Source organism: Anser cygnoides, chromosome 10 (genome assembly GCF_040182565.1).
Source record: "Anser cygnoides isolate HZ-2024a breed goose chromosome 10, Taihu_goose_T2T_genome, whole genome shotgun sequence".
In the NCBI taxonomy this organism is placed as follows: Eukaryota; Metazoa; Chordata; class Aves; order Anseriformes; family Anatidae; genus Anser; species Anser cygnoides.
Window position 1 is genome coordinate 14778524 of NC_089882.1, and position 23263 is coordinate 14801786.

General features: G+C 55.6%; 2 protein-coding genes and 1 long non-coding RNA gene across 5 annotated transcripts; 2 read left to right on the plus strand and 1 right to left on the minus strand.

Moving 5' to 3' along the window:
• Positions 1–312: 312 nt before the first annotated feature.
• ABHD6 (abhydrolase domain containing 6, acylglycerol lipase) lies at positions 313–11676 on the minus strand. Of its 3 annotated transcripts, XM_048069399.2 has the most exons (10): positions 11536–11676; positions 9121–9196; positions 7365–7508; positions 5046–5202; positions 4546–4659; positions 4132–4264; positions 3221–3378; positions 2538–2592; positions 2087–2187; positions 313–1617 (listed from the first exon to the last, which is right to left on the minus strand). In XM_048069399.2, exons 3-10 carry the CDS (start codon positions 7481–7483, stop codon positions 1441–1443), a joined length of 1014 nt encoding a protein of 337 aa, XP_047925356.2. In that variant the 5' UTR covers positions 7484–7508; positions 9121–9196; positions 11536–11676; the 3' UTR covers positions 313–1440. The 3 variants fall into 3 exon arrangements, with proteins under 3 accessions (XP_047925356.2, XP_013039746.3, XP_066859218.1); XM_013184292.3 differs by lacking the exon at positions 11536–11676 and having other exon boundaries at positions 9121–9303; XM_067003117.1 differs by lacking the exons at positions 9121–9196; positions 11536–11676 and adding an exon at positions 7923–9090.
• On the plus strand, positions 9947–14289 carry LOC136791605 (uncharacterized). The gene is made up of 3 exons (XR_010833921.1): positions 9947–10615; positions 12505–12640; positions 13546–14289. It is a non-coding gene; the product is annotated as an uncharacterized lncRNA (long non-coding RNA).
• Positions 14290–17050: 2761 nt separating this feature from the next.
• DNASE1L3 (deoxyribonuclease 1L3) lies at positions 17051–21882 on the plus strand. The gene is made up of 8 exons (XM_013184298.3): positions 17051–17226; positions 18303–18391; positions 18750–18842; positions 18981–19093; positions 19464–19576; positions 20316–20473; positions 21194–21290; positions 21537–21882. Exons 1-8 carry the CDS (start codon positions 17095–17097, stop codon positions 21663–21665), a joined length of 924 nt encoding a protein of 307 aa, XP_013039752.2. The 5' UTR covers positions 17051–17094; the 3' UTR covers positions 21666–21882.
• Positions 21883–23263: the final 1381 nt, after the last annotated feature.

A 23263-nucleotide genomic window follows, 5' to 3' on the forward strand; every position in this document is an offset into this window, starting at 1 on the left:
TTTTAAAGTTAATCTCTGCACTTAAAACCTAAATCTCCTGAGCTTTGAGGTTGTTTTGTGTTTCTTGAGTGTTTAGGGCTATCTCCACTTAAAAAAAAAAAAAAAAAAAGAAGGGGGGGGAAATTCCTGTCCTCTTTGAAGAGGTGAGCATAGAGCCTTCCCCGCTTGCCACCATCTCTCCTGATATTACCAAGCATCCTCGTGGCAAAACCTGGAACTTGCAGAAATGTGGAGAGAAACGAAGGAAACAAGCAAGGCCCCGGTGCTGCCATCCCACACAAGCCCAGAGGAAAAAGAAATCACCACATGGCGCACTCTTTAAATTACTAGATTTTAATAGCCATATAAATCCCCTGAATACAGCAATCTGTGGCATATGAGAAACCATAGAGATCCAACATTTTTTTCTGCCTTTTACCACATAAAACTATCAATGATTTATTTATTTATTTTAAATCAACTCCTGTAGTAGAAACAATAACCAAGCAATTAACATCAAATTTCTAATTTTCTAAAAGAACAAACGTTTCTTCTCTCAAAAAGAGCAGAGAAACCACCGGGGAGTTTCAAATATATGTACAGGTCGTAGTACCTCGGACCGACGGCAAGAAGATGGCTCAGAAATACAAGCGCCGGGAGCCTCGCGGGCGCACTGGAGCCACCCGTTAGTGCGACCACGCTTCCCCCTCTTCCACGCATTTCCAGCACCGTCACCACTCACAGAATTCACAGAATTCATTAAGGAGTTCGTTATTTACATCGGAGCGTTCAGCAGCACGACGGGATAGAAAAGAGCCGAGACACGCGCTCGCCCCTGCGCTGGCTGCACGCGCAGGCTGCCCGGGGGCTGTTAAGGCATCACACATGCACAGGAGCTGCTCGGGGATTGGAGAAAATCCGCTCGCCAGAAGTGTAAACAGGTTTGCACACACAGCCGTCTGCCTTCCACGCGTTTTTCTCGTGTGTTCTGCGTGACCGACAAGGTAAGGAGCTACACGGAGGGCGCTGCGCTGGAGCACGGGTTCTCGCAGCACGGCGGCATGCAACGAGGGGTCTGGGTGCAGGGGGCACAGCGAGTCTCGGCCCGGGGCGCTTCCCCCTTCCTGCGCTTGTATACTTCAGGTAAAGGTCATTAACAGCTATCTGCAGGTAACTGGGATAACACGGGCTGCATAGGGAGCTTCAGCACACTGCATGGCTAGCGTTTTGTCATTTCAGCTCACTTTTACCTAGGAGTAGAAAAGGTACGGATCCTGTTCCTGCATCTACGAAGGTTGCTCAGAGGTCCTAGATCAGTGTGTCAGCAGTGCTATAGGTTCGTGTATCAGTGGCTCTGCCCGCCTCAGGGACTTTGGCACGTTCACCACGGTTTGTACAAGATCCCTGAGAACTCATCGACGCTTCGGTAGGTTACGACTCCCAGGCACGGCGTCAGCCCCGTCACGCCTGCTTCTTGCTGTTGCCCGTGCTGTGCAGCAGCGCCAGGAACTCCAGCATGAGGTTCGCCGTCTTCCGCGGCCGCTCCACCACCACCGAGTGGCCGCAGTTCTCCAGGATGGACACGTGGCAGTCCGGGATGGCGCTCGCTAGGAGGTTGGCACCAGAAACATCCAGGACCTGGGCATCAGGGAAAAAAACAATCACTGCCACGGAGCTGGGCTTTACTGGCCACAGTAGAAACCCTGCTGGAGACGCCTTTGCAAGCTCAGGCGAGATGCTGAGCAGGAACGTGGTCCTTGTGATGCCTCTGGGGGCTGGGGCCGTGCTGTACCCCCCTCCCTGGGGCTCTGTGCTGCGTGCCAGCTCATGCCTTTGCATGCCAGTGCCTTGCCCCCTTTCCCACCCTCCAGATGTCTTTGCTCTTCCCCCCGTAACCGCACGGACACCCAGGGAGATGGAGCCCCACACTTCTCCCTTGCCGCCTACCCACGGAACAGCACAGAGCAGCACATCTCCCCCAGTTGCCAAGACAACTCTGCTGGCATGTTATTCCTCTTCCTAGCCCACACCAGCCTCGGCAGCGTTGATGTGGGCAGGGATGCAGATGTGGTCACCAAGAGCCCAAAGCCAAGAGGTGTCTACGTACCTGGTCCTGCTTTCCCCAGATGACCTGCGTCGGCGCTTTGATCTTGCCCATGTTCTCCTGGAGGGAGTGCCTGGACTTCTCATCCACGATTTCTAAAAACACTGGGGTGGGCAGGGGGGAGAGTCAGTCCCATGTGGGAGGCACACTTCGCAGGCAGCCCCTGTGACACCGGTGGGAACCAGCCCGTGGGCAGGGGCGATGGGCCGAGCCCCGATGGGCTGTCCTTGCGAAGGTGTGACAGAGACATCCCCCTCCGACCCCACCTCCCCACAGACACCGGTAGGAGTTGGACCAGCTGGGAGGACGAGGGCAAAGCGGCAGCCCCACCACCCATGCATCCCCAAATCCACTCGCCCCCTTGCTCCCTTGGGCCCTCAGCACAGGAACGTGGGGCCAGGGCGCCAGGGACATGGTGACAGCCCGGGGGGCGTGGGTGCCACCTTGCACTTACGTTTCCGATAGAAATCGTTGTGTGGGATGCGGACGTCAACCAGGCCCTGGAGGATCTGCGGGGAGAGCACAGAGACCTGCCAGTGGGGCCGAGCACAGGGCAGGCGGCCAGGAGCATCGCTCGGCCCCAGCACGCCCGGCTGTCACAGGGCGCTAAGGGAACACGCCTTTCAGCAACAACTATTTCGGTCTTTTATGATGCAAAGTGGCATTTTTCCTCCGATGGCTGGCAGGCTGTCTGTCTCAGCCATGACTCTGCTTTTCTTCCTTTTTTTATTCTTTTGCCAAAAAATTGGTTTTGGCATTATCTTACTGTTTTTTTTTCTTATTCTCCAATCTACTCATCCCAGATTTCCTAAGGAAAACCAGCTAAATAGCGAGCCCCTTGCCAAGTTCCTCTCACCTCACAATGTGATGATTAACATTCCCATTGCTTCTGCTAGAAAAGCAACAAACAATCCCCCTCCAGGCCAGACAATAGCCTTCTTCTTTATTTGTTTAGCGCTTCCTGCCAGCCGTATTTATTGAAAAACACTTGTACATCCCAGCCCACTGCCCAAGCTCACGTGGGGATATTTCAGCTGGTGCTGCTGAAGGACAGGGGGAGAAGCAAGCTGCTGGAGGACAGAGCTGGGCAGAAGCAACCCCACTTCCACCCCAAAATCTCCCCTTCTTGCTTCTCACCTGCTGCGGCACCTTGAAGCGAACGTAGGAGCAGAGCTTCAGCATGTCGGCCATCTCCTCGGGCGTCGAGGGAATTAAAGGGATCCTGTCGATGCGCTCGGACTCCTGCAGCTCCCGGAGCTGCTTGACGAACTTGCTGTCGGTGGCACTCGGCAGACCTGGGCCGAAGGAGAAGGGGTGCACACGCTGGAACCCACACGAGACCACCACGTGCCCAGCGGGCTGGTGCTACACGAGGTGTGTTCCCTGCAGGCAGGCACGAATAACTGGGGAAAACTGCGGCACGTAGCCTCATGCATACAGTGGGTGCAAATACCAGTACCCAGCCTGCCAGGGCCAAGGAGAGGACATGAAATTGCAGGAGTGCCCCACCCGTGGGTGCCTCTGCAAGGGCTGTTCCCAAGGGGCTGGAAATCTGGCAGCAGTGCAGATCCCGCACAGGGGTCACGCATCCAGTAACACAGGAGGTATCGGCCAAAACCCCTCCAGAGAGGGAGGAGCAGGGCTCGTGGCGGCTAGGTGATGTTTTGATTTGCTTCGTTACTGATTTCTCATCTTGGAGCTGATCTGGTGCAGGAAGGAGCTGCTGGAGCAGCACAGCTGCAGCACAGCCCCCGGTGGAAGCCCTCTGCCCTGCACCCATTTGCCCCTGGCTCAGCTCTTGCTGTGGCACAGAAGGGCAAACTCCAAAGCCCTGGGGAACAGCAATCTGGGCAGGGCTGGGATTTCCTCCTGTGTGCTCTGTGCCCTGGCAGTGTGCCCTGCCAGAGAATTTCAGACTATGCATATTAATTATATCCAAAATTACTGCACTAACAGGCAAGGTCTACTTTGCCCTCAGCACTGCTCTGGGCTTTCGCACCAGCTCCCGCTCGCTCTCCTCCACGTTTCCCCCTCCTCACGTTACGCACCCGCGGGGCAGATAAGAGTCAGGCTGCAGATGTCCTCTGGGTACTGCGCGGCATAGACTCCAGCAACGTTCCCACCCATGGAGGTGCCGACCAGGTGGAAGGGCCTCTTGTTCAGCTTGATGCACTCCACGAACTGCACGGGGGCAGGAGGAGCATATTTAGGGCAGGGGAAGCAAGAGTGTGGGGTCATTAGAGAAATTCAACTCAAAACCTTGAGGCCAGTGGTCCCGGCAGCCCGGGAAGGGCCACGGGAGGGAGCGGGGCCACGCAGGAACCAGCATCCCTCACATCCTTGTGTGGTTTCAAGGCCAGGCACAGCAGGAGCAAAGCACTGAGAGCACCAGTGGCCTCACCAGCGCCGACACGCCGCAGGGCAGGCACAAGGAGCGGGACCAAGTGGCAACGGGGCTTTACCTGGTGGATCCTCTTCGCTTGTCCCATAATGGAATAATCGTCCAAGGCTGAGCGGGTCGTGCCCTCGTGCCCAGGCATGTCAACGCACACCAAGTGCAGGTTCTTGGGGAGGAACTGCCGGAACAAAACAGGGGCGGTTACACCAGTGGGGAAATGCTGGGAAATTCATGGAGGGAAGGATGGGGGCTGGTAACTGCGGTGGGAATGTTTTGGTTTTTTTTCCTCCCAGCAGCCCTCGGTTACTCTTGCTCTAGAATAAATCAGCTCACATACCAGGGGTGAAATGCTGAGAAACCACAGGCGAGACTTGCTACCACTCTTACCCTGCATGTCAGAGGGATGCAAAGGATTCAACGGACACTGAGCACAGAGCTGGGGGTGCTCCTAGCACCTTACAGACACCATCGCAGACCAATGCATGCAGCTCTGCAGTCCCCGCACTGCCCACAAGCCCAGGACTGTTGATTCCCTAAGCAGTGACAGGAGGAGCGGTGCCCCACCTTGACTATGGACAGCCACATGTCCTTGTGGGCTGAGAAGCCGTGGAGCATCAGGATAGACGGCCGGTACCCAGGTCTCCCTCTATAGGAGTAACAAAACTGGTAGTCGTCGTAGTTGGCGTATCGGACCTGCATACCCAGCGCTCGACGCCAGTACCTGGAAACAAGGAGAAAATAACTCCAGGAGCAAGGCAAGACCAGGGCACAAGAGGACCTCTTCCCCCTATGCCACCCCAATGATCTTTAAAAACGTGCATACAGCCACACAAAGATTGGAGGTGGCCGTCCCCACTCAGATGATACCCGCCTGACCCCAAGGAAAGCCAGGCCATTTCTCTGCAAGCAGGTGCAGACAGCTCCCAGCAGAGCAGGCTTGCAGCCTGCTGAAGGACGATGCAGTGAAATTACCAGCCAGAGGGGACCTGGGCAGAGATTATCGGTGACACTTTGGACACATGATGTGTACGTGCGGCCCAGGACTGAGGAGCAGGCACGGTTTCTCTGCATTTCCCCTTATGGCCAAAAGTGACCCTTGTCAGGGCAACTGCTGGGCGACTCCCAGCTGCCAAGATGCTTCCAGATACCTTTGTACAAAACATCAAAATTTACACGAGACACAAGAGCAAGGTCACCAACACTGTGCCGGACTGTCCTAGCTCTCTGCCCACTCAAAGCTTATGCATAGCGCAATCCTCTTTTATCATAATCCCTTTTTTTGAGGGAGTTAGGGGGACTTAGGCAGCATCGTGGCCGTGTGCCGGTCCTACAAGGAGAAGTGAATTTCTCCCTGAATAAGTGTCTTAAGAGTGCTCGCCTCAAAGGCACCGGTGTAAACTACCGATGGGCAAGATGATAACATTTTTAGCAACTGATCCCGATGGATCAATTGAGCAGAAGACAAAATAATCTGCGCAAAGCTGAACTGATCCCCTGCAAGGTGTTAACAGGCTTAGTGGCAGCAGCTAAACCGATTAACCCCGCGGGTAGCAGAGGCCGGTGGCCCCGGGTGCCTCCCAGCCCCCATTAGCGGCGGGGGGGCACGATCAGCCACCGAGGTCCCTGCGTGGCCCCGTGCCACGGCAGCTGAGGATGCGTGCAGCAATGGCAGTGGTGACAATACGGAGGGAAGTGAGTGATGGGAGAAAGGAGAGGTGTCCTGAGGATGTGCTGCTGCTTTCTCCTCTCACTCAGCCCCTGAAGGACAATGCTGTGGGCTCTTCTCTCGCCCCTTCTCAACACGAAGCTCCCCGGCGCCAGCCCCCCACCCCTCACTCCCCTGCCATCTCTGCCCACGTCCCTCCAAAGGCTTCGCTCCTACCAAACCCCACCCGGCACAAACACCTTTTTCTGGCCGTGCTCCTCTGACCTGCAGCCCATCGTTGTCCCCCCTACCCTCCGTCATCCACTCAGGACGTGGGATGGAAAAATCCTTTCACTGACCGAGCTGGCAAGGTCTGCACCTATTCCCGGTCCCTGACAAGCCGGCTCACTTAACTCACAGATACTGAGATGTCAGACACGGGAGAAGCACAGGTACCTCCCTTTGCCATGTGAGGCTCGGCCCCAGGTCCCACCGACGGCCCTTGGCACCCGCCCTGGTTCCTGAGGCGACGCATTGCCTCACCACGGGGTGCGAGGAGCTGCGTCCCCCTGAGCCGCTTCGGCTGCGGGGGCTGGAGCCGCCTCACCCCCTGCCAGCTCCCAGCTGCTTTGATCAAAGTGCTGCTGGTGAACGCTCCCTCGGGAAGACGGCCTTTGCGGGACAGCGGCCTGCTCCGTCGGGAGGTGACTTTGGTCGGGAACACCCGCGAGCAGGACGGCGGGAGCCACCATCTGCTGCTGGCACGTGCCGGCAGCCCACGCGGGAGGCCGGGTGAGACACCGGGACACTGCCCGGCTTCCCGCAGGAGCGCTAGTTCGGCTTTCCTCTGCGACAAACCCAGAAATGAAAGCCAACAGCATGCTTATCGCTCATTTCCAGGGACGAACCACGACTGAAGGACGTGGCGCCTGCCTGCTGTTATCAGAAAGGACAAGGTAAGGAAAACCATCGCTGAGACCTCTCTGGTGCCTCAGCCCAGAAGAGAGGGGGAGAATGGGGAGAGCCCCCTCCGTAACTGCTGGTGCAAGGCGAGACCTTGCCCTCGGAGCAGATCCCAGACCAGGAGGGAGCGGGTGACCTCGGGGAGGCTGGGGGGCCCCCAGCCTGCTGGGGCTGAGGACAGGAACAGCAATTCTTGGCCCGGCCACAGCCTCGTCCTTCCTAAAATGCCCAAGCCCCCCACGCTGAAACGCAAGCAGCCGGAGTAACTCACTCACCAGTAGTAGATCCGGATGAGCGCCGAGGGCCACAGGAGGAAGGAGGCCACGAAGGCCAGGATGGGGATGGCCAGGGTGCCGCCGGCTATGACGAACATGTTCAGCACATCCAGGTCCATGCTGCTCCTCACGGCCCGGCCCTACCTGTGTGCATCGAGTGAGGGTCAGTCGGTGCTAAATGACATCTCCGCAGCCAGGAGAAAAGGAAAGCGGCGGTGCAAGAGGCAAAGGAGAGCACAAAGCAGTGCAGCAAGGTGTCTTTCAGTTTTAAAGCTCAGTATTTCTTCTGGCTCCCGAATGATGTCTACTGCAATGTTATCCTCTCAGAGAGCCCATCCCGAGAGGGCAATAAGCCTCCAGATGGGCACGGACTGAGGCAGTGTTGATGGGGTTCAGTTTTTGCAGCGCCTGGCAAACCCACCAAACGCAGCCCCACACCCATGAGATGCTGGGGGCCCCGCAGGGCTGCCCCCACGCCAGCTCCACGTTGCTTTAGGGTGCCCAGCTCCCTCCCACCTCCCCTGCCTGCTCCCAAATCCCCAGCACACAACCACTGACCTAGAATTCGCGGTTTGAGCCCGGCTCCAGACTCATTACCGCTCCGCACAGCCACCAACTAATCAAGGGAGCAGAGCCTATTAGTGCTCTCGGGAAGTGATGGAAGAAACCTGGCAGGGTGCTCTTTGGCCACCCGCCCTCATCTGAGACAAATTCATCCCCGTCCCTGATACAGCATTGAAATATCCCTGTCCTTCCCCCTGCCCTAGAAGCATTTTGCCCTTGCTGCCATTCCCAGGTCCCATCCCAGCTCCCGAGTGTCCTCAGGACAAAGTCTCCGGCAGGTATCGCGCACAAAGACAAGCGTTCATGCAGCTTCTTGCTCCGCTCTCCTGCTCACGGGCAGCATGGATATATTTTTCTCATTAAGGGATTAAACCCTGTTACACACACACAGCCTTTAATTCCTGCTGCTAACCAAGGTATGCCTCGTCCATTTCCTCAGCGCTAGCTCTTGGGTCACAGTTATAAAACAAAACGCTTCCAGTGCCTCATGTCCCCCACCATCGCTCCTCCTGCCCCCCGCCTTTCCCCACGTCAGTGCAGGCAGGGTATTTCTGCTTCCTTTAACTGTCATGTTATGCTGCAAAACAGGAACCAAGTCACCACGGTGATATCCTCTCCCACACCGACACCGTAATACTGAGTCACATTAAAAACACAAATTACATATGGCCGAGATATAAAGTTTAGAGAAGCTCTGCAGCAAAATCCAGGTTCCCCCTCTTCCCCAGAGAGAAGAGGGAGTAACTGAAATTTGACGAATACAGTAAATATTTGCATTAGACACCTCCTTAACAAAACCAAACATCGGTTACTTCTTCAAGCCTCAACAACACACGTTATTTGTTTAATTAACATTTTCTAGAAAGACCTTTGTTCCCTGCGCAGCCTGCCCGTAAGCCCACATTTTGTGCAGCGGGTCCACCTTGTGCCCGGGAGCAGGGCTGCAGCACCCAGACCCACCCGTGAGCACTTGTTGCCTTTGGCTACGCCACTAAAATAGGGAAGAAATGAGGCACAGAAAACAGACGACACCGACCGACCCACAAGGACAAGAAGCCCGCAGCGGGGCCGGTGCAGGGGCGAAGCGCAGGCCAGGGGCCACTGCCCCCGGGTCACCACCTCGGCTCTTCCACCTCCAAAGCTCTTGGAAAGCAAAACACCAGGGGAAGAGGCGTTGGAAAGCCCAGCTTACTCTGCAGAGATCCCCTCCTGCTCCTCCTCTCGGCACAGGTCCCGCTTGCTGTGGGTGTCGGCGGCGCCCGCAAGCACTGTCAGAAGAGGAAAACAAGGTTAGGAGCTCTCCTGCTTGCCTTCTTTCTGACCCTGCAGGCACGGAAGGCGGCCACTTCAGGGTATTTAAGGAAGCAGCTCCCCTTCCAGATACATCATCGCTGCCTTCTGACCAACCTTTCCCCTATTTGTGTAAATATGGTGTTTTGTGCAATACAGTGCTATCAGGGCGCCCGTTCCGAGCAGGACCAAAGTGCGAGCCGCTGGCGGAGCCAAAAGGAAAAGCCGGGCAGTGCAAGCGTGGGGCACAAGAGGATGGCAGTGATAAGGCTGAGTTCGTGGCAGGGCACGGGATGCTGAACCAGGGCCACCCGTTTGGCCCCCGCATCCCACAGCTGCTGGGAAGGGGCTGGGGGTGCCCCAGAGCCAGGGGTCCGGGCAGGCTGGAGGGGTGCCCCCAGCCCTGCCAAGCCCCCGCAGCTATCGGGGTGCACCACCGGTGGATGCTGATGACAGTCCCCAGGGCCACTGGCCAAAAGGACAAGTTACAGTGGGCAAGGTTGGAATCCCCATCAGTATTTTTTTCTCTTTCAAGCTTGTTGGATCATCCCAGGAGGCCAGAGAAGATCTGACGGTGCAGCTCAGATGTACATATTGATTTTTTTCAAGCCCCGTGTAAGACGCAGCAGCAGCACACGCCGCTGTGTGGGATTAGAAACCTGCATTTAGCTCAAAAGAAAAAAAAACAACACCCAAACCCACAAATGTGAAGCAGCTCAGCTCGTTACCCAGGGAGACCAGGAGGCTTTGCAATAGGATCGCTGCTGCTCACGGAGCAGGTCTCGGCTGCAACAGGCGCAGGGCGAACCCCTCTGATGGGACGAGGGCTGGCGGGGGCTGCACAGGGGTGCCGGGGTGGCTGTGACCTCACAGTGCAGCCTGGTTCAGCAGGCTCTGGCTGGGGAGGGATGCACTGCACTGTGTGCAAGGCCGGGGAGGATTTTCACGCGGAGAAATCCCCTGTGCACACCCACTAATCAGACGTGTCAACGTTCAAGTGTAAAGGTTACAGGTCCATGCCGCACACGCAGGGCTGCTCCCCTGCACGCTGCTCCCCGTGCCCACGGCTGCTGGTTTCTGACCTGCAGACCAACCAATTTTAAATCTCCAAATATCCAGAAGACCAGCAGCACATTTAGGCATACTTGAATTTTTGCTTGAAGAGCAAACATCAGGCAATTTTAAGTTCCCACTGCAGAAACAGGGGGCTTTGGTGGGCCTCAGCAGCTGAAAGAGGGCCCCAGGAGCCCTGACACACCACTACCCGGGTAGGAAAACCCAGCAGCATGCAAATGAACATTTCCCTTGGAAACCACCTCCCCCTCGTCAGCCTCAACACCCAGCAAAACACCACTGACCATAATCCAGGACACCCCTAACATTACAGCTCCTCAGAGGTACGTTTTGCAGCGTGACCTTTCGGATACCACTCAGGGTGCAGTTATAATTTCAGATCTGTTGGTATTTGTATGATCTCTGTCCATCAGCCAGCTCTCTGTCTTAATCCAGCCTCTGGAGGGCTGGAAGTAGGAAATGTGCCCTTTCACCTTCACTTATTTATAGACGGCAGGAATGAGATCATTATTTCTGCAGCGCCGCTTCATAAAGCGCCCATCTCTGACCCACTTGCATCTGCACGGCGCGGCTCGCCAACGTGCGCGGGAGAGCCCCCGGCCCTGGTGCTGCACCCGGGGACGAGCCGTCAGCGTCACCGCCGGCAGCCTGGGGACAGCCGGAGCCGTGCCACCAGCCAGCCGATGGCTCGGGAACCCACAACGCGTCTGTCCCCATGCCGGGACCCCACCGCCGTCCCCATCCCGCTGCACATGCGGATGCTCGGCGAAGCTGATGTCACGAGTGCGCCCGGACTCAGCCCCCCCCGGGGGTGGGGTTGGGGTGCTGGGGGCCACCTCCCGGACCCCCCTGCCGGCACACAGCCGCCCCCCCCATACATCTCCCCCCACGCACACACCCGAAAGCTGCCCCAGCACCATGACGGCATCCTCTAGGCAGCGGTGCCCGAGCAGCATCGCTGCTCTCCTCCCCTTCGTGCCCCGCTTTCCGATTATTATTATTTTTTTTTAATTTGAAAGCAAATTCTTTACGATTTTTAAACAAATCGTTAAAAATTCCCTCTTGCCTTCCAACCAAGGCCTTTCGGCTTCTCCCCCAGTCTCCTCCTCCCTCCCCGCCTCCGTCAATACCAGGGCCTGGAGGCACCGGGAGGCACCGGGGAGCGGGGGCGGACGGCGGAACGGTGCCCCCCGGCCCCGGCATTGCCTCCATCAGCTCCTCGCCCCCCCCCCCCCCCGCTTACCGTGCCGAGCCGAGCCGTGCTGCGATGGCAGCGCTGGGCGAAACGAGGCGGCTCCGCTGCGCCCTCCCTTCCGCGCCGGTACCGCCGAGGCTCCGCGGGGGCGCAGCGGAGCGCACCGGCGGCGCTGGAGAGGCGGGGGGGGTGCGGGGGGGGATGCAACGGGGAGGTGCAAAGGGAGCTGCAGTGGGAGAGGAAGGGGGCTCAGGTGGGGTGCGAGGGGGTGGGGGGGAATGGGGTGAAGTGGGGTGCGGGGGGGGGATGTAATAGGGGTGCAAGGGGGGGCTGCAATGGGGGGGTTGTAATGGGGCTTCAATGGAGTTGTCCGTGGGGGTGCAATAGGGTTGCAGCGGGGGTCTGTGAGGGATACGAGTGAAAGGGGAGGATATAATGGAGCTGCAGTGGGACTTTAACCGTGGTGCAAGGGGGCCATGCAATAGGGATGCAGCGAGGATGCAACGGGGGTGCAACATCACGGGGCTTCCATGGGGGTACAAGGGGTACCGCAATGGGAGGGCAGCGGGGTTACTACAGGATCCGAAGGGGCTGCAAGGGGGATGCAATGGGGTGGGAGGGGGCTGAAATGAGGCTGCAAGGAAGGCATGCTGGGGACATACAGAGGTATACAAAGTAAATACAGCTGGGGTGCAAGGGGGGTGCACTGAGGATGCAGCAGAGATAGAGGGGTTGCAATAGGGATATAGGAGGGGATTTGGTGTGGCTGCAACGGGGTTACAACAAGCATATACAGAAGTGGATGCAACGGGTTACATCAGGGATGTAAACGGGACGCAGCATAGTGGCTGCAGGGATACAAGGGCAAAATCCAGTGCTGCACCCTAAACAGAGGCTGCACAGCCCTCTTGCACCAGGCCCAAAAATATGAGATAATTAAATTAGAAATAACATCAGCTCCTGAATAATTGCAAGCAAACCGCATCAAATTCTCACCATATCTGTGCTTTGATAAAGCATGTTCCTTTGGCCTGCCTGGCTGGAAAAGCTGCAAGAACTGGCGCGCACAGCTTTACAGGCCAGAGTTTACTCCAATAACCCAAAGCTTTTGATAACATGAGCTGTCAGAAGACATTCATCGAACCAAGTACAGGCAAGTTATAGCAGACATAATCCAGCTGTGCTGCCAGCTCAGGATGGTGTCAGTAAACAAAATCCTGGTTTCTAACTAGGCTGGTGAAGCCAAGGCACAGATGTTTTAGGAGAGTCATTTAAAGAACTTCCCAGCCAAGTTAGGCTAAGCAAAGAAGAGCTCCGACTAAGGTGACCTAAGCAGACATATGAGTCATTTCATGAGTTTCTCAGCGCTGTTTGCATCATATTTGTTTGTCCACACCTGCTGTGCCAGGCGCGGGGCTGGGGCAGCCCAGGGCACCTCCCGCAGGACACGTGCGGGCAGTGAGTTACAAAGGGGGTGTTTGGTGCAAGTCACCCGGCAGGAACCCCCTGCAAACAGCCATGATGAACCACCACACTTAAATAGGGAAGCTGAAGCAGAAACTTGCAATGGTTTTGTGCTGAATCATCGTGGGATCTAGCTGGGAGCCCACGTACCCCGTGCTGGCCTGGTCCAGCAATCCCAGCACTGGTGCTCACACTGAAGACCGGTGGCTGCACTAACCTGCCCTGTGTGCCTGGTGTCTCCTCTCAGTACAGACACGGCCCATTTTGGCAGCTGAACAGGACGGGGGCACCCCCATCTCACCCCATGGCTGGTGGTGGTGTTTCGTAGCCAGGTGCTGGCCACCCTGTCCCTCAGCTGAAATGCTTCATTCCTGGTCCCAGTGTCAGGAGCGGTGCGTCCCACCAGGGCAGGAGCACAGCTGTGAAGTTGTGAGGAGAGGGGCAGATGACTTAGCATGTAGTCAGAAACAAAAACATTTCTAAATCAGAATAGCCACAGGATTTCAGCCAGGAAAAAAATAAATCAGAGTTGGCTGGCCTTTGCCCTCAGAAAGGAGGCAGCAGGACAACCACAAACCATCTTGTTTCCCATAGGAAAGTGGAAACTCTGGCTGTACCCAGGCCTGCGTAGCTACGGATAACCAAAGCTCTGGCTTCACCAAGCTGGAGAGCAGCACTGCTTCACCAGATAAAAGGCTTCCACGCTATTTTCCACCGCTGGGTCACGCATCCGCAGAGAGCACGGCGCGATTACTTGCAACCACAACAAGCGACCGCGCGCTGCTCCGGCGATGTGAGTCACCTTCCCGGGATGAATCCTCCCTGCCCGCTCCCACTCACCGCACGGTGCTGCCAGCAGCCCCAGGGACACCCCAGGACCGGCTGCTGAGAGCACCTCACTTGTAATGACGGGAGGACAAAATGCAGCCCGGGGGCAGGGGCAGGCTCCCAGCACCTTCATCGCACAGTCGGGGAGCACAGCAACAGGTGTACCTGGCTCCCACAGCGCTATGAAGCAAGACTTTTAGCAGCTTTCAGTGATACTTTTTTGACTCAAAGTCGTTGCACATATTACACGTGTTTTAATTGCATGTTTAACTGCTAACGATTGCTGCATACTAATCGTCACAAAAAAAAAACCCTTGCTTATTTGGTGGCTGCAACACCTTTGTGTCTGTGTACTTCAAAGCCCTGTGTAATTGCCACGCGTCAAGGGCTTCCTCGAGGGTTCAGTTCAGAGCATCCCAAGTTCTTCTGCGCCTCAGCTACACAGCCTTGCTCAAGAGGCTGAAAACATGACGGGGCACTCCACCTTGAACTGCCTTCGCAGGCAGGCTTTCCTGCTTTAAATCACTACTTGACCAACACAGAGGTATCACGTTTAAAGGAAAACCCTGCCAGAGCCCTGCACAGCAAGGACCCGTGCTCCAGCAGTGACGTACCAGGCAGAACGTGCACCTTCCAGACCTGCAGACAGACTGAGCCAGGAAGGAGACCCTGCTGACTCCGAACAAACACCTTTCACAGCTCATTTTCACCCCCAGCTAACTCTAGATTCCCACAGGGTGACGTGAGGACAACTGTTTGTGTTACAACAACATAAAAAACCCTTCCCAAATGGCCATATTTGGTCTGCAGCCTGGTTGTGAACTTTAGCAACACCGAACAGCCTCAGCCCTATTACTTATTAACTTGAAATTCCAAGGGACGGCAATAAAGCGCTGCCTGACAGCTGTGGTAAAGCCAAAGGCCCTCACCCAGGCCGCCCCACTCACCCAGTGCCACCAGTGACCACAGGCCGGCTCCCGCTGCCGACACACAATGGGATGCGGCCTGGCCCACGCCTTCCTCCCCCTTGCCCCTTCCAGTGGGGCTCAGGAAGCATCAGAGCGGCCAGCCCCGGCTCTCCAGCAGGGAAAACAAAGCTGCGAGTGCCCCGCATGGCAGCCAGGGCCACGACTGAAAGGAAGCGTCTGCGCCTGAGGGGTGAGGAGGCTGCTCCAGACATCCCGTGTCCCCGTAGGAACCCCAGTGAGACGCACAATGAAGAGACACGTCCCACCCCACCCATCCCTCAGCACCTTCCTGGGAAGGGAAGATGATGGAGAGCTGAATCGCTGCTCCAGAAATAGCAAGGCCCCAACACCTGCGTGGTGCAGGGCAAGCAGGCAGAGCCCCCACCACCACGAGCTGCCCCCAGCCCCACTGATCTCACCCTCTACACCCCAGCTGGGGGAGGTTTTATGGGAGGGTGAATTAGGGAACGGCCTGCAGCTGCTGCTCAGGTGGAGGCAACGTTTTCGTGCCAGCATCCCTCAGGGCAGGGGCAAATAGAAAAGGAAAAGCGTCCCTTAGCGAAGCAAAAAGGATTCCTATATCTATGGCCAGTGCCAGGGGTGCTTGTCACCCGCGTGGTGGCAGGGACAGGTACGGCACCCACAGAGTGGCTGGAGGTGCTCTTGTGCAAGTCCGGGACAGCCCGGAGCTGGCAAGGGCTCACACTGCGTGTTACAGCTTGGTACGGAGCAAAGAGTACAAGCAGTGAACCGGGAGATAAAGCAGTGCGGGAAGGAGCAAGAGCCACCCAGTAACATCGTTGTGTTGCTGTCACCTCCGCAGAGGGTGACGCCGGCCGTACTTCTGATCAGGCGCGGCCCGGAGGGGAAAGTGGAGCTGAGTCAGGCTCTGACAGCAGCCGCCCTTGGGCAAACACAGCTGCAGGAGGCAGGGCACCCGGTTCAGGACTAAAAGCCCTCAGAGGCACCACAGCAAACATTTTTGACGCTGGGGTAGCACAAGCAGGCCTGGCGTGGCGTTTTGGTGTCTCGGACACACACTGAGGCTGTGCCCACGCCACAAGCATCCCAGGATGAGGTGGGAGGCAGGTTCACCCCCCCGAGCTGCTGCTCTCCCTCCTGGCCACCCACAGCTGGGAACACAGCAAATCTTTGGTCCCCCAAAATTACACGCAGCCATCTGTAGCCGAGGAGCTTCCCACTTACCTCCTTTAAAACAAGGCTACTCCTGAGCGTGGAAAGGCCCTTTACATCACTTTATAATTTACTGTTTTCCTGTGGAGTCTTTCCTGCCCAAGCAGGGCCCAAAGGAGAGAAAGCAGCTGGGACAGGCTCGCTCCTGTCCCCCTGGCGCCCAGGACAGTTGCTGTTATTTCTGACCACAGCACAAACCTGTTTAATTAATTAGGTGGTGATTAGAGCTTGTGCTTCTGGATATGGCATTAAGAGGGGCCCTGCCGCCCTTCCCCAGCACGTGGCCGTGCAGGCAGGGCAGGGGCGCGCTGGGGCTGTGGGTCTTTCTCAGGAAAAGCAGAGAGGATGTGAAAGCACGCTATCAACCGAGAGAAAATTCCAGAATGCATAACACCATCTGGCCTGACTTCTTGTTATACCTCCTTTCCCATCCACTGTGCAGCATGGGGCTGAGCCACATGCAGGCTCCTTGGGCCAGCAGCCCAGGACTGCTGTTTGCTGGGGACACTTGGCTGGGAGATTTTGGGGCTGGGGCCGTCACGTACCTGCCCGTTACTGGGCTGGGATGGCTGAGCCAGGGCGAAGAAGCAGAACAAAACATGGGCACAGTCAAACCCTCCATGTTCAGGGTATCCCACCACCATCCCCTCTCACCGGAGCTTTTGGTGCCCACCATTAGCGCCCTTCAGGCATCCCCATCTCCCCACCGCTGCCTCCCAGACCCGTTCACCACCCACCCCCTCCACCTCCTGCTCCTCCAGGCTCACCCAGGGAGCCTGGTCCTGACCCAGGGTGGCCCCAGCTGGTGGCCAGGGTTGGTGGGCACCCCACGGCGGGTGCCTCCCCATCAGGAGGGGTGCTGGGGGCCGGCAGAGCAGTTGCCTCTCTGGGACACAGAGGCCAGCTCAGAAAAGTGGGTTGTCCCCAAAGGGCAGAAGTTCAAAGTCTCAGTGCTGCCTTGGGAGATGGAAGTGAGGGAAAGGAGGAAATGGCAATTCCTGTTCGTGCTTTTGATTGACAAAACTGAGCGTGCGTTTTGACCTCTCAGCTGGCTGCAGGGGGACGGATGCACAAACGCACACGCACGTGCACACACACGGGTATATATTTATAGGCACACTCCCAGCAGCTCATTTTGTCCGAGGCCCTGAAGATGTTGCTCTTTGTCTTGTTCTCGCTCTTCTATTTCAGCCCATCTCTGAGCCTAAAAATCTGCTCCTTCAATGTGAGGTCTTTTGGAGAGACAAAAATAGGCAGACCTGAAGTCATGGATGTCGTGGTAAAGGTACGTTCATTTGCCTGGGGGAAACAGATGTGGAGCTTTGCAGGGACTTCTTATCCACATAATCTCGCACTTTATTTATTCATACTTGAATTTCAAGTAAAAGAATGAGTGAATAATTGAAACCATTTATACTGTTAGAGTGAAAATCAAGCCTGCAGTTGAGCAGGGCATTCACAGTTATTTTAGCTTGCGTGAGAGTATAACAGAAACAGCATTTGCTATTTCCTTTGGAAATTGAGTTAGGAAAAGGATGAAAATTTCTGTGCACAGTAAAAATAGCTTTTGCTTTGAATCCACAGAGCTTTGTTTTGCAATACATTATTTACCTTGCTCATGTGCTAATTATTCTGAAATATCTTTGCCTAATTAAGTGTATTCTCAAGATAGCAGAGTATCATCTTGGAGTGTGGTGCAAAACTGAAAAACCTGAGTGCTAATTTATTTAAACAAAACCTCACCAACTTGCTAGCTCTGTGGCAGCTGAAGGTAACTTTTCCATTCGAGTGGAAGGAGCCAGGTTGCAGACTTGCAGCCTGGAAGCGCCACCCGTGACACCACGGTGGCGGAGGACGTGGTGCAGGTGCTCGTAGCATGCCCACGTGCACCAAGCTGCAGCAGGAGGGGCTGCTGCTCTCTGTGCTTTAATCCTGCCGTTGTGAAGAGCTGGAGAAGAGGGGTTTGTTGCAAAGGGATTAGACCTGCCGTTCGGGACTGTCTTTACTATAGTCCGTGCTACGTGCAAGATAAAGTAAATGATGGCAGTATATGCATTTGCTATGGTTTTAGGGGACGAAAGGGGCTCTTTCTCACAAATATCACCCGCAAAATTTGAACAACAAAACCAGCTCACACTGCAGCCCCAAAAATGCTCTGCTCCCAAGTTCCCTCTCCCAGCTCCTGCGTGGGCCGGCAGCAGCACCAAAAGGAGAAGGGCTTTGCTCGAGTCGCTGCCCGCCTCCGGGACCTCGGGGGCAGCGCTCTGCTCCTTCCACAAAGGACTTCCTTCGCACCAGTAACCACTTCTTTCTAGCCTCTTCCTAATGCTCCAGGCTTGCTTCTGCTCTTTCCTGTTGCAGATCATCTCTCGCTGCGACATCATGCTGCTGATGGAAATAAAGGAAGCCAAGAACAGGACGTGTCCCCTCTTGGTGGAGAAGCTCTCCGGGTAAAACGATGTGTTGTGCCCCTGGGCCAGCACACGTGAGGCGCGGGCACCACGGGAGGGCAGGAGGTCGCGTGGCCAGGCGGGCGTCCCTGTGCTGCACAGACCAGCTCTGACCACAGCCTGGGCTGGATGTTTCTAAGGAAAGCTTAGAAATAAATAAACCTCACAGCAGGCAAGAACTGGGCACGACACTCAGTCTGTGCCCATCTCTAAGACGATTCTGTCTCCATATCCCCCTCTGAAGCCAGGCAGCCAGTCTCTCACCCGGGGCATAGGCGCTGATGTGAGACCCGTGGGACATCAGCTCCTCTGCCTCTGGCAACACGGGAGCGAGCTAAGGCAGCCCCTCTCCTTCCAGCCAGACGAAAGGGCAGAAGGAGGAATACAGCTGCATGGTCAGCGGGCGGCTGGGCAGGAAGACCTACAAGGAGCAGTACGCCTTCATCTACAGGCAAGTGAGCTCGGGAGGGACAGCACGCCCGTCCGTGGCCAGTCCACAGCACGTCACCCTGCCCTCCTGCAGCATGGGGACGGGATGCACGTCCAGCGAGCCACGAGCACCTCCAGGAGCTCTGCTATTCCATTGCAGGCAAAATCTGGTATCGGTGAAACAAACCTACCAGTACCCTGACACCCAGCCCGGGGACGAGGATGCCTTCTCCAGAGAGCCCTTCGTTGTCTGGTTCCAGTCACCGAAAACTGGTGGGATGCTCTCAGAAACGTGTCCTTCTGCTGGTGGCGGGGCTGGGGTGGGTAAGGGGCAGCGTCCGAGCCCCCTGCCGCAGCACCTGCCCCTCAGCAGCCCCAGGGGCCTGGCAGCTCTGTCCTGCACTGGTGGCACTGGGTCTGGAGCAGGTTTGCAGCAGCATGGCATGTCCTCACATCCCCAGCTTGGCCTCGGCGCTCGTGCCGCAGATGCTGCAATTACCCAGCAAACGCCCTCTGATGTGCAGCCAAAGCAGAAGCTGTTTCTTCTTTCAGAAAACTCTTCTGGCTTCCAAGCCAGTCTCTTTGTGATTCATTGCGTGTTTAACCATTATATTATTTCCTTTTCTTTTGCTTTGTTTTTAAGCTGTCAAAGAGTTCGCTGTAGTCCCTCTGCACACCACACCGGAGATGGCAGTACGGGAGATCGACGAGCTCTATGATGTGTATTTAGACATAAAACAGCGCTGGGACACCAAGGTTGGTTGCCACATATGTGTTACTATAGCAGCTCTGACACTCATTCACCCCGCACAGTACTCAGAGCCTGATAACCTGAAAACTGTTGACACTGAGCCCCAGATTTTGAGCATCTCTTTGACGTACGTTCATTGAGGTCTCTACCTTTTGACCAGTAAATGTGATCCCCGGTAAAACCGCCACACCTCAGAGGGGTGCATTGCCTGCCCCTTCTCTGCCAGCCCCTTCTCTGGCTCCCAGCCAGGCAGGGATGGAGCTGGGAAGCGCAGGGCTCATCCTGAGCAGCACAGCCATCAAAATCAGCAGCTCATTGGTAACTACATTACAGCAGAGGTGCAGAACATCCTCCAGGAAAAGAACCTTTATTTTTTTTCATACTCTTTTCTGCTCTTCCATTAATGGACTAGCGTGTGCTTCCCTAGGATTGTAAAATATTTAGGTTTTTCTTCTTATGTGGGTCCAGATCAGGGAAACCTCCCCTGACATCAGCAGTGCCTCTCCCCTGTGCACCCCGGGGGTGCCAGCTCGGCACAGGCAGCAGCAGGCTGGGTGCACGGCCCCTGCCAAGCCCCACAGCGCTCCTGAGCGCTCGCTGCATGCACTGCAAGGGCCGCTCGTCACCTCTGTGGACCATGGAAACCCTTACTGGTCTTCCCATGGAAACCCTCTTCTGGTCTTACTGGTCTTATTTTGAAGATCTATCCTCACGACTGCCTTTGAAATCCCTCCTGCCTTGCAGAACTTCGTCTTCATGGGGGACTTCAACGCCGGGTGCAGCTACGTTCCCCGGAAGCACTGGAAGAACATCCGGCTGAGGACCTACTCGGAGTTCGCCTGGCTAATTGGTGACAAAAATGACACCACGGTGAAGAGCAGCACAAGCTGCCCATATGACAGGTAAACAGCTCACAGCCCAACCAGTCCCTGCACAAAACACTCACATCAAAAAAAATAAAAGTAATGGGAAGGTGTCGCTGACCGTCAGACAAAGCAAACTGAGTTGCTTTGGGGATGGATCTGAAATCATCCCATCAGCAGGGAGAGTTGCAGCTGCCCTGCTGCAGAGGGGCCTTGGCGATGCCAGCTTTGTGCCCCGGTTTCGTGCTGAGGTTCTTGTTATTGCACTCATAATCTGAAGGGACAAACGCAGAGCCTTGTTCTGCACAGCTGGTGTGAAGCCTCACCCAGACCCAGCATACGGCAAGTCCTGCTGGGGCAGGCAGCTCCCTCGGCAGGGACAGGGCATGCAGCAGCTTGCTAGAGCACGGGCAGCCAGGGCTTCAACCCCTTTAACGAGCTCCTGCACCAAAGCCTGACTTTGGGACACTCCAGTCCTCGGTGGCTTCTGTGTCCAGACTCCTGCTTTGAGCTCTGTGGTGGGTTTCGATGCACATCATTGCACGTTGGCTTCCAAGGCCAAGGTATTTGGGTGGCTCGCTGCCAAGGAAAGCAGTCAGACAGCTGTGGCACAAAAGCAGCTGCTGGCACCTCTCCGCAGCCAGCCCCAGGTGGGGACAAACCTTTTGTAGCTGTGCCTGCGTGGAGGCCACCTCTCCGGCCACCGGCACGGCTGCCACTGGTTGTGGAACCGGTGCCCCATTCCCTCGCCCCTCGCAGGATCGTGGTCAGCGGGGAGCAGCTCAGCCAAGCCGTCATGCCGCACTCCGTCAATATCTTTGATTTCCAGACGGCTTTCCAGATGACCGAGGAGCAGGTAGGCACAGCACAGCCCACGCGGCACCGCCGGGTTCCCCTGGGAGGGCCAACGCGGCGCACCTTGGCCAGCACAGAGCCATCTCCCTGCAGCAGGGAGGTGCAGATACGGGCACAGCTTGGGCCATGCATCCTCCCAAAGTGACACAGCATGCACGTGTCCCCCCCCAACGCCACCAGAACCCCTCCAAACAGGGCCTGGAAGGCGCGTGGATGCTCCCAGCACCCCTGTGCCCATCTCTTGCAGGCGCTGGGGGTGAGCGACCACTTCCCGGTGGAGTTTGAGTTGAAAGCAAAGGGCGGCTTCTTCGACTGGATAAAATCCAAGTTCTCAAAGAAGAGGAGAGGAAGAAAGAATCGCCAGGCAAACTCATGAGCATGCTGGATCTGCTCACACGGAGTGACAATACAAGGATGCCACCAGGTCTTTCAGCAGACCAGCATCACTATACTCACAGCAAGTGCAATATTTAGCAGGGGAAAAAAAAAAAAAGGAGTTTTTTAAACCAAAAATAGAGTGTGAAGGTGAATTAAACCTTCAGGTTATTTTCCTGATTGTAAATGCAGCAAAAATAAATCATCTAGAAGCAGCACGCTAGACTTACTGTACCAATTACCCATGTAAAGCAGTAACACAAAATGCTTCCCCGTGCTTTATTTGTAACACCCGAGGGGCAGAGGCACCCCACACTGGCTCCACCACTCCCCCGTCAGCAGCAGAGGGGCTGCAGGACCTCTCTGCATCGTGTTGTGCTTCAGGGCTGCCACCGACAAGATGCAGGGCTGTGCGTGGCACCTTGCAATGAAAAACATGCAGAACGTCACTGAACTCGACTACTTGGTCGGTCTGTGAAATGCAGAGTGCTCACAGCATCAAGGGCTTGGGGAAAGACAGAAGGAAAAGACAGATGGGCAGACAGCAAGAGTCCCTTCTCGGCGCCGACACAGCCACAAGGCAGCAGCAGTAACACACGGGTGTTTGCACTCCCGTCCCGCTGCCAGGTGCGCCCACCCTTCCTGGCTCACAAGCCTCAGGTGAGAAGTCTTGCAGAGCTCAGGTGAAAGGAGGGCAGGCTCAAAATTGCAATTAAAATCTGATTTCAGCACCCTGACATGCAAATAATCCAACAGTTTGTGAGGGCAAATATTCACAGTCCTTAATCCACGCCCCTCATTTTGTCTGCTGACCAGGGGAGGGCTGGCAAACAAGATACTCTTGTAGGGGAGGAAAACAGTTTGGCCTTTGTGAAAACGGCCTGTCTGGGGAGAAAGAATTTGAAGAAAGAAAATAAATCTGGAGGAGATCATGCCAAAAGGGGGACAGCAACAGTCCCAATTTTCAGTAGCAATTAATCTGAAAGTGATACAGCATTTCATAAGCTCCCTTGATTAATGTCCCAGCCAAGGCAAAAGGAAAGAAAGAGCCTGATTTAGAACAAATATTTACATTGGGATTTTTATAGAAATGCCACTGTCTGGCTGACAGCAGCGATGTTTCATGTGAAGGCTGAAATCAATCTAAGTCTCTGGCCTCGCATCTTAGTCCACATGACAGATGCTTTCTGGCTTTCAGAAAGAGGCAATGCACACAGGAACAAAGCTCAGTCCAGCAAAGTAATAATGGATATAGTCAATCATGAAAAATATGTAAATATGACTAAGCGTTACTGAAAAAGGTTTATCCTTATTTGCGACATCGAACATTATGTTTTATCCAGCATTTGAGAACAAGAGGCATGCTCAGATACTAATCACTGCAGTGGCTGCAGCATGGGGCATGGTGTTAGCAGATGGCACTCTGTGGATGGCACAGAGGATGAGAATTTGAACTGCAGAGAGACATCTTCTGCAAAGTGCTGCTCCTTTGCACTTTTGGAGGACTCAGAGCAGACAGACAGCATCGCTTCGTAACATTGCAGAGGGGCTGGGAGGTGCCCAAAGCTTGTACGGTCAGTGCAGCAGGTCTCTAGATAT